Genomic DNA, 11,316 nt, shown 5'->3' with positions numbered 1-11,316 from the left:
AGAGGACATATTTTATGTTAATTTTAACAGAAACTGCAGATTTTAATAAGTTAAAACTTTCATGTCTGGCCTGTCCAGCATTTATGTAATGAAACAAAATTTCCAAAATTTTGCGTGTCTAGTTTTTCAAATATCCATACATCATTTCATAAGGCTAATTTAAAACATTATATCTGTAGCAGTAGGTAAAATGCGTAATGATGTGACGCTGATGAGGGAAGCAAGCATCTGGTTTGATATATAGTGTCAATCAGCACCCAAAGCTTGTTTGGTTAAAACTGATCGGGCAGTGCCTAACCTCCCTCTCAATTAGGATAAGCGGGAAACTGCAGTTCAAGAGAAAGGACATCCGATTTGGGAGCTGGTCGTTCCGGCTGCCATAGAAAATGCAAAATGTTACTCATACGCAGTGGTGTCTCTGATTGTTATTTCTCACATTCATATATAAGTGATATGTACGTAAAAGTATGTAGTATTTTGAAGGTCAGCGAACAGTTTTGTAATATTATGTTGATGTGAATGAGAGACGATGTATAGAAAATTCAAATTGTGTGGTATAAGTTCAAAAACACCGTTCTGTTAGATTGAGAAAGTTCAAAGGCAATTTCACAAGCTTCAAGAATCTCATTTGAAATATGAAATTTCTCATACCAAATATAATAATTTTCGCTAAAACTTCTTGAAATAGTACTTCTTAAAGCCTCACCGAACCTTTTTCAAAACTTTTCAATAGTTACCATGACCCTTCATGCTTCATATTTCATGCGCACAATTTGTGCTATCGAAAAGTTAACAAAACCACAAATTAAGTTTACAAAAAGTTCACATTTACCGGCAAAGCTATTATGAATGACTTAAACCGTTTTGTGTGCCTTCTAGTGGTGCGTTTTGTCAATCCTTCACTAAATTCGTCATTCCGCCATTCAGCCATTGAACGCAGCGCATTCAACTGGAAACTGAAAACTGTCACTCAAAAATGCTTCAAGCGAGAAAAAATACGCGACTGGCTGCTAGGGTTGAGGGTGAAAGCAAATGCAGAAGACAATGATTGATGAGCATTTGTGTAGAACAACCAACTAAAAGTCACAAATCAAAAACGGTGGTTAGTAGTTGCAGGCTTGTATGCATACCTATTTATGCTGCTGTCAGCGAAAGGCAAAATGAAGAACATATTTCGTATATGCAATACCAGAATTTTTTTTTTTTTAGTATAAACTTGAGCCGCATTTGATATTAAATAGCTCCTTGCTAATGCCCGAAGGTGAAAATGGATTTCTGTTTGTATTTGCCTGAGGGAATAACCCATAATCACCGCTACAGATTCATCTAAAAAAAAAAATTCTATCCAAAATCGAGGCTTGATATCATATAGTCCGTGGTTTTATTTCCTACCGAGGTAAGGCCTAAGATTGAGCTATGTTCGAAGGTTCTCGATCTCTACCCTACAGCTCAGAATTAGTGGTACTGTTGTGTCCATTTGGCATAGATTAATGGGCATCATATTGTGAAATAAAATCCATTGCTTTTGAAGGGCAGCATTTCAGTGCCCACCATACTAGGGTGCTGTAGGTAAGTATTAGGATATTTGCGATGGTGGGTTAAATGTCGTATTGTTGTATGCCTTAAACATTTAATGGCTAAAAATAAAACTAAAATAAAAATTAAAGTTTTCATAACACTTATTTAACCTTCTAAAGTTGACGACATAATTATAATTTTTTTTTGTAATAATTCTGGGTAAGAAATAAATGTTTTTTAGGCCTTAAAAACGAGACTATTTGAGGACCACAGTTCACAAAAGTTACGGGACCATTTTGGGTCTAGGCCTGAATTAGTTCCGTACTGATCCCAAGTGATGCAAATTAATTCAAAACTGATTCGAGATCACTTCGGCGCCATTTCGGGATTAGATCGATACTGGTTCGGTACCAGTTCGGGTCTAGTTTGAGAAAAAGCTCTTAACTAGTCCCAACAATTTTTTTTTATTTATAGTGCTGAACAAAATTTATTTACAGTAATGTGGAAAATAATAAGTACACTATATTTGACCAGTTTTTATTATTTTTTCTTTTCATAAAAATACATCTCATTATCTAACAAAAACCATGTCTGAATTTCAAACTTTGTAGAAATTTTAGGAAAATTTAACAAAAATTTACAACAAACTTTTTGTTAAAGTTTTTTTTAGAAAAAGTCTAAGTATTCAGTTTAATAGCTCATCAAATTCGAGTGCACTTATTGAGCTAGTTGTTTTTGGGCTACAAAATTGCATACCTAAAATTTTTTGAAAGTTCTTAAAAAAAGTTTGTTGTAAAATTTTGTCGAATTTTTCTGTTTTTTTTTTTTAGTTTTGTAACGTGGCCCAAAGTTGGGCGGTAACATACATAATAAAAAATTAATAAATTATTCCGACGTTAATAACAAACATTGAACAAACAAAAGAAAAATAGTAAAAACAAAATATCGTGCCCTTGTTATTTTTCACATGACTATATATACATAAGTTTCAAAATAAAGTTCTTTGAGTTATAATACTTTTATTATATAAGTCTCAAAATAATAGCTACCGATAACTTAATAAATTTTTCTCACTTATAAATATCATACAAATAATTTTATAATTTTTACAAAAATTTGGTTGACTTTCTAAAGCTAAAGAAATTGGTTATTTTCCATTTGACCTTAAGTGAATTTTGCCTTTTTATTTTTTAAATTTTATTTTTGATCGCCTTTTCCCAAAAACATTAGAGGTATTCTCTGAGTCTTGCAAAGCCCTTTCACGGTGCACAGATTGCATGGCTTGTACGGTACAAACCGCTTTTCGTATGGGACAGCTTTGCAAACCGTGAAATCCGTGCACCGTGCCAGTGCTTTGCAAGACTCAGAGAATACTCCTATTGAAATATCTTTATGTTTCACTGCTGCTGCCAGATCAACACTTTTGCAAATAAAATATAAGCTCTGTTATTAGTTGAAAGTTTTGCTTTCATTTACTTATTTAAACCTTTTCTTTTGTTAAGAGCCAGCACTTTTTTAATATTTTATCTTACGTTTTCAAAATATACTATACTCTTCCTTTGCCCATTCCCAAATTCCCCAATTGTCATAACAACTTGTGCCATAATTTGTGCAACTATTTTAACAAATGCGAAAAGTTGCTACATTCCAAATGATGATTTGTTACGTAACTTATACATATACATACATTGTAGTAGAGTTGTTAGTTTGCTATCCCCTACCACCGTAAGGGGCTGCGTGTTAAGCTGCCGCAAGCAAACCAGCATTTTATTAGGCATTGCATTTACAAGCAAACATATACATACATACATATATCTATTTTGATACATACATAGATACCCATATATATATAATTATATATATCCATATGTACACACAAATACATACATAAAATAGAAAATTGAGATTAGAGCGTTGAGCCGCATTAGATACTCGTATTTTAGGTGGGATGTTGGCTGCCAATTCTGGTGGTGTGTTGTAGTTAAATAGTTCAGGTTCCATTATCCAGTGGTGATTGTTGTGTGGTTCGGGTTTAAGGCTTTTGCTGTTGTTTTGACTGCTGTCATTCAACGCCTCTTGAAAATGCTCACATTTTATTTCAATTTAGTTGTTTGGTTTTTGTTTTTGTTTCCCATTTTCGTTTGCATTTCTAAAAATGTCGGCTTTTCTCTTTCTATTTTCTACATTAGCGTTTGGCTATCATTTGCGTTGATTTTAATTATTTTCTTTACAGCTACAAACAAACAAATACATACAAACGTACATACATACATAGAGTTGCCTTGGGTGTGCTTAAATATTTTTGTAGATACTCATTTATTACATTAGTTTTTGTTCGCAATGTGCCATTATTGTAGTACGTTTGTTTGTGTTGCTTTTGTTGCTGTTACTGCCTACTACTGCTTTAATCATTATCTATGTATAATAACAATTTCAATTATGCTTTTTTAACAATGCATTCCATTATTCATTGTACATGTGTTCTCATAAACTTCTGTCAGCCACTAATGCGTTTTGTTTGCTCAGCTATATTTTTAATTTTTTTTTTTGCCCTTTTGTTTTTAGTGTTTAAATACATAAATAGTTTTGTTGCCTTCAGTTTATAGTTGATTTATGATTTTATTCAATTTGTATCCAATTACAAAGTCATTGTTTGTGATGTAAGTTTGCAGGGGTTTTTTGTTTAATTTACGCTACTCATTTGTTTTTTTTTTTAGTATTTATTAATTTATTTCAATTGGCAACAGTTGCAAATTTGTGTCTACTAATTAACACCATAATACATTTTTCGTTCTTTTGGCACTAAAGCCACAAATTTGCCACAGCTCCAATTTCGTTTAAAATCCATTTTACCTATTTTAGTTTTGTAGTTTAATTTAATTATTATTATTTTTTTTTTTTAAATGCTAAGACCCGTACTAATATTAGTTTAATACTTTTATTTAATTCATTTTCATATCAGCAAAGTGTTTGTAAATATTATCATTCAATTTAAGTATTTCACCCACTTAGCAATGATATGTGGATGCACTTATTTACACATATCTTCTTATTTTGTTTTACAAAGTACTCTTACTTGTATATTTGGCATTCGTTCAAAAGGTTTTGCGAACAATCATCTAAATTCAGCGCTACAATTAGTCCATTAAAGTTTTTGAAAATCCACAATTCGTATATACATACATACATATGTACATACATACATACATGCGTGCATACGTAAGTAAATAAGGAATAGTTAGTAAGTGAACTTAAGTTTGATTTCATGAATGTTGCCAGCCAGCATCGGTATGCAATAGCCAGTTAAGGCTGGGATGACCTGAAAGCTTGAAAAAATGTCGGCGTGCCTGGGGTTGGAAGTAAACTTTTAACAGCGTCTTGTATACAATCTTCGTGTTAAGCGCAGGATTAAAGGTAGTCGGAAGTGCTCCCCATACAGCTTTTCGCATTCCTTCCAAGTATATTAACCAAAAGGGCTTATCTATTGCGTTTCACCGCACGTGGACATCCCAAAATAAAATTGGGTTTATGACGGTTACACAGGCCCAATGAATCACAGGCTCAATACTCCATATGCAGAGAGCATAAGCAGGAAGCATAAGTTGGAGTAACCTTTACCACCCTCGTCCTTATTGCGACTTCATTTCCACAACCTTCTATTTACCCCAAATAGTTTATGTTAAACCGTAAAGGATTTAAAATTGCTATGCCAAAAAATTGCAAAACTATGAAAATGCCAATTTCTCCTACCTGGCAATGAAAACAGAAGTCCAATGGGTTATGGTCACTCTTTTGGGTATAGAGCAACGGTTGCACAACCATTAACAATCCTGAATCTTGCGTTACCGCACGGTAGGTCACGCCAGAAATAGAGGTACCCTCGGTGGATTCACTTCGATTTATCCAGTTTTAGGAATAACGGAAGTCAACAGCGTCACTACACCAGTGGGTCCCGCAGGTGGAGATGCACACGGGTGTGTTTCTGTGAGCAAGCGGTTCGGTTTATGTAAGTATGTAAGTACAACTTTCAGGCTCTCCCAGAAATATGTTGGGCGCTTGGAACTCCCCTTGTAAGAACGAATTCTAACGAAAAGTGTTAACAAACCTCGTGTGATAATCCATTGTGGCTTTAAAAATCAACTTCTCTTTTTACCGTCTCATAACCTACAGGTCTAAGTGGGCCTTATTAACTTCTTATTGCACGCTGGCATGGAAACAGAAACTTTAACCAAATCTAAATACATACATATAGCGGCTATTCTGGCTATTTGGTATGAATGGAAAAAAATGTCCCAGCCCTGACACAGTATGCTATCCGCTGGTAGGAGCAAAGGCAGCACAAGGCCTTCTCTGTGTTGGGAATACCAGTTGAAGAAGCAATTGGCTTTAGTAGGAATTTCCAATTGGTGTCAATTAGCACAGCAAAGAAACGATTGGCGTGCTATGTTCAACTCGCTCCAAAATTGTTTAAGTGGTTATATCGCCAATCAAGAAAGAAGAAAAACTTATCAGCAATCCAAACCAAGGCATCTATGCAAGAAAAGACCTAACGAGAAAGGAAACATCGAGTGTGGCCGCCAGGTGTATGATCAACGTCTGTTTCCTGATCGCGTGACGAGTGATATGAAAAAAAATTTAAGGTTAATCGTAATATGCTATAGAAAACATATTTGAGTCTTGTCAATAATTTTGCGATCTTGTAGCTGAGAAATATTGAAATAATAAGGAATAAGGGTCTAGTTGTGCTGTTGTGCCGACCGACAGCCTGTTCAACCTAACTTACCATAATCCAAGTTAATGGATGAGATATAATTTTGCATTACATTTTTTAACGTAAAAAAAAATGCATATTTATATAAGAATTCTTGAATTTTTTTATACCTTTTATGCACTTATACCTTTGATATAAAAACAAAACTTACTTCAACTTATCTCTCAATTTTAGTGGGGAAGCTTTGGATAAAAATAAATACGCTATTCAAATGTCCACTTTTCGTATTACTTAAGTACTTAGTCCTCCACGCAGCCTACCAGAGTAAGTACCTAAATGTGTACTCTGGCAGTTATAATTATTTTGCATTTTGCATAGCCATATGTCTCTTATTTTTTATGCTAATTGCCACACGTTTTGCTACTTAAAGCGAATGCATGAAAGTATGCTTAGAGCAACATATGGATGCATGTACTTATGTACGTATTTTTATATGTATGCATACATGTATTTTCCCACTTTACGCAGTACCTACATAGCGAGCTGTAGATTTTAACTTTGGAAAATTTACGCAGCGTAGCACTCATAAAAGCAGCAATGCTGCATGCGTTTCCAACTACTTACACATTTAAGCCTCCAAGAAATACTTTTCTACTTGGCATTCATTATTTTTTCTTTTTCAAGTTGCTTTGGAATAAAGATATTTTGACCTTCTCACGCAACTAGAGGCGTTAAAAAGTTACCGCAGGCTGAGTGGTATTTAACACCAGCACTTGGAGGTTGTAAGTGCTAATTTAGAAAACAAAAAATAAAAAAAATAGAAAATGTCATTTATTTATGGCAAACGCGCGCGCACGCCTCTCGCTTTGGACTACGAAATATTGATAGCGTTGACATGCTGCTCTGTGTCTACAGTCAGTTAGGACTCGAGGACTGTTGCTGGCTGAAAAATTTGGACAGCGTGCGGTTGTAAGTACTTGCGGTCTGCTTATAAGCCCAAGTTATGTAGGTATGTGTTATCTTTTGCTGCAGTTACTAAGCTTACATGGTATGCGTTTTGCATTTTTATTCTACTTTTCATATATATATAGTTTTTTCTCCATATATTCGCTTAACATACTAATTACAATGGAACTTACTTACATGCACATTATCAGTTTTTTATGTTTCAAATATATATACGCTCTCCCTAGAACTCACTTATTTAGTTATTTTGGCTTTCAAAGCCCAAACAAATGAATGCCTGTTGCTTTTGCACCATAACGCCTGCCCACCGCCCCGTTACCGTCGTCGACAGCTTTTTATTCTCTCACAAAAACAAATTCATTATAATGATTCCATCGATTCTCCTCAGTATCCACACCCGGCTTGGGTTCCGCCACTGAGCCCGCTGTGCCCGAACCACAGCTGCCCGCCAAGCGGAAGCCCCGCTCATGCAGCATATCAAAAGCTTGCTCAATAAAACAATGCTTGAGGAAGAAACGTGATGTATAGCGATCTGGGCCACCATGATCGGGATCGCGTGACTCATTCAAGGTATCGCCGAAAATCTCGCGACATAACGCCACCCGCCCACACACGAGAATGCGCGATAGCTTGCGGAACTTAACATCGGCCAGACCATCTTTGCCGAATTGAAAGCTGCCACGATAGCCAATTGTGATGCAGCCAGGTGGACGTATGTCGCTACCGCTGCGCAAACTCTCCAACATACCGGCCAATTTGAAGTGTTCTGCTTCGCGTTGCAGGCGCTGTCGTTCGCGGAAGCCCTCCGGCAGGCTGAGCTGCTTGTCGCGCATATAGTCTAATATATAGCGGAAGAGTACGCCGTCGCGATCGAGGAAATAGCGTCCTTTGTTGTCCTTCACCAGCGCATCTAGATTACTGAATAGTTCGTGTAGGCGTGAGGACTTCTCCTGCAGCAGTGTGTCCAGTATGGTGGTGTAATGTACGCCACCAACATTCAGTTCAATCACTTCGGTCATTTTGAATTTTTAAGTGTGTTGGCAAGTGTGAAACTATTGTTTTATAAAGACACAGAAGCACTGTTTTGGCTGTTGGAAGCAAAAATATTGCAGTTGGACACCGTTATATTAACTTCACTGACAACTGGTGTTTGTATAGATATATTTTTGAATAGCATATGCGTTAAGAAACTTTGGCTGCTTCAAAAAAAATATGGCTTCAGTTTCACTTACGGTTACTAATTTTTATCTTTAACAAATTTGTTTAATTGTAACCGCTTTTTTATTTTTTTTTTATCAGCTTAACACAAACACGCGTGTAGCCGTGCATATGGTAAGTGGTAACTTCGCGAGTTTAACTCCAAAGTCATTAAAATAGTTATCCGTTATATGCTTTCCGTTTATTCGGTTGCAGCCTCTCGCTGTTCAACGCTTACTGTTCGCTTTTGTATCTACACTCGCGCCTTAAATAGGTGTTGATTTTTCTTTTATCACTTCGTGCTTACTGATTTTGCTGCACGCTGTTGAGCTGTTTGAGCTGCGAAAAATGGCTTTAGCGGAATTTTTCTTTCATCGATAATTAAATTTTTACTATTAAATAATATTCATTCAAATTTATTTATTTTCATTATTTCAATTATGTGTACATATGTAAAATATTTCTCATAACCCTTTTAAGCGTATGCCAACTAAAACGTCTACCAACGTTGGACTCTCATGCTGAACTGAATCGAAAATGTAGTGAACTGGACCAGCTGCTGGCTCTTCGATATGTCCATAGTTGCACTAAATGTGATGTACCTCATATCCCGTATCCATAATGCTGACACACATACACACACACACACACACACCTAGTGGCACATATCTCTTTGCTCTATTGTAAATGCGTCTGCTCATTGTGTGAGACAGTGCGTATACGTAACGTCTACGGCGAGCAAAGGCCATTGCAAAAACATTAAAAGCGCTCTCTCTGCTCATAAATTTGAGCAACTGAGCACCAGTGTTGCCACTGCCTTAGCCTTTATAGTATCCATAAAAAATCGAAAACTGTTTTCAAATGTATCCACCGAAAAGAGCGGACATTTTTACACAGTACATCTATGGAAAGGAAACTCGGCCCCTTAACAAACTCATTAACATGTAGTCAGTATTTTCCCAAACTTAGACACGGATTTGGGAAACAAAGGCCCGTAGTTATAATCAAAATTAAGTCGACTCTAAAGTTATTTGCAGCTTTTTGACATAATTTTCGATGGGATACCTGTCAAAAAAGCCAAAACTAACTTTAGTGTTGACTTAATTTTTACTCTATAACTACGGGTCTTTGTTTCCTAGATCTGTTTCTGAGAATGGAAAAATACTGACTACAACTACGGGCCAAAGTTTCCGCATGTTCAATGTTTATTACTACGATTAGATTCCTACAAATAATACATGTAAAAAATGTTTCCTAGTCTATAAAAATAATACTAATTGAAACTAACTTTGACCTGTTACATTTATAGCCGGTTTCACCAGTAATTTTAATGAAAAATAATTTTTTATTTTCTGTCAATTTCCATATAAAATTCAAAAAATTTAAATTATTTTTCACTTGAATTACTTTCGTGAAATTGGTTGCTAGTTCAGTAAATTGTTATTTCCAGCTATTATGATTACAATAGGGCTGTTCAGGATGTTGTGGAAATGGTCTTGGATTTGCAGTTGGAATTGCATTTGCAAATTTTGGCTTGCTGCCATGGCAATCGTGTGCATTTTATTGTTGTGAATTTACAAATACAACGAATATGCAAATGCAAGAGCACAAGATCCTGAACAGCCCTAATGTTTTTCAAACAAACTAGTGGATTAGAAGCTATCTATGAAATTAAAAAAATTTTCAAAAATTTGAATTTGTCTGTAAATTCCGCCTTCAAGAAAAATTTATATTATATTAACTGTTAAAAACGTTATAATAGCTCGTACATAAATAAAAAAAATGTCCTTCAACTACTTATGGGAAAAGGTATCCAAAATTACACTGAGGAAAAAACGAAGTGTTCCTCAAAATTTAAGGCGAAAATATAATATATTTATTTAATATATCCAATTGTATACATATGTATCAAAACGGCAACACTGCTGAGCACTCTGCGCTGAATTCGTTTGTATGCTGAGCGCCAACTGCTGACTGTGCCATTATTAACAATTGTCGCTCTCTTTTGGGGTTCTTTTTTTATAGCTCCCTCCCCGCTGGTTAACAAGTGGTCAAGTGTTGACAAAGTCAAGGATTTCGCATTGCATTGACATGCACTATGCTTACTGCCACTGTCGCTGAACGCTTAGTGCTCTTATGTTGCCACTCAAACTAGATGTGTCCAGTGTTTTCAAAAAACAAAAAGTTATTACATGTTCACCTTTTTGTGCTCAAGGATTTGCAGAGATTTCATTTTGACAACATGAATTATGGTTGCTCCCGTTAGAGCACTTAGCGGGTGTTAGTTTAGTGTCCTTGTTGTACATAAATATGTTTTGTTAATAATAGGTACATTTTTGGCTCTTAACCTTCTGCTAAGTGTTTGGCCGAGCCTCTGCTCCAAACACGCTACCATACCGGCTAGTTTATGTGTAAATAAACTCCAAAGATTGGCTTCGTTCTCCGCTATAGGATCAATAAGAACTCAGAATATATTCTTTAACGGACTTTGGCCGGACTTGGAATTGACCCGATACATTCCAGTTTGTCGATGAATTTCCAGATATATATCGACAATTTGATATATTTCAAAAACTCTAAATTTCGATAACTCAAAAAATCTGGATAATTCGATTAATTTCGATAGTTAATAGTGCATTTCGAGAGCTCGATAAATTTCGGTAACTCAAAAGCGTATATATGTCGATATCAATTGATAATTGAAATTACGATAACTCGATATATTTAGAAAATTTCATCGTAAAAAATTCAGCAAATCAATAAATATTGATAACTCTGTAAGCTGAAATTACGATAACTCGATAAATTTCATTAAGTCTACAAATTCAATAAATATCGACAATATGATAAATGTCATTAACTTGTAAATTTTCGATAATCCCATAAGTTTCTATAGCTTGATAACTTTCTCATTGTCTTCATTT

The 11,316-nt window shown here is 35.4% G+C and overlaps 1 protein-coding gene across 1 annotated transcript; it reads right to left on the bottom strand.

Moving 5' to 3' along the window:
* Positions 1-7,530: 7,530 nt before the first annotated feature.
* On the bottom strand, positions 7,531-8,377 carry LOC118752158 (BTB/POZ domain-containing protein KCTD12-like). The gene has a single exon (XM_036487014.1). The coding sequence runs from the start codon at positions 8,212-8,214 to the stop codon at positions 7,531-7,533; it is 684 nt and encodes a 227-aa protein (XP_036342907.1). The 5' UTR covers positions 8,215-8,377.
* Between the last annotated feature and the right edge of the window lie 2,939 nt (positions 8,378-11,316).

This window comes from Rhagoletis pomonella, unplaced genomic scaffold, assembly GCF_013731165.1.
Source record: "Rhagoletis pomonella isolate Grant_MI unplaced genomic scaffold, Rhpom_1.0 Rhpom_scaffold_01268, whole genome shotgun sequence".
Taxonomy (NCBI): Eukaryota; Metazoa; Arthropoda; class Insecta; order Diptera; family Tephritidae; genus Rhagoletis; species Rhagoletis pomonella.
Note: the sequence above shows the minus strand (reverse complement) of the source record. Positions and strands in the feature narration are given on the sequence as shown.

Coding starts and splice junctions, on each gene's coding strand:
- LOC118752158 (XM_036487014.1), bottom strand. CDS start 8,214: ATGACCGAAGTGATTGAACTGAATGTTGGTGGCGTACATTACACCACC.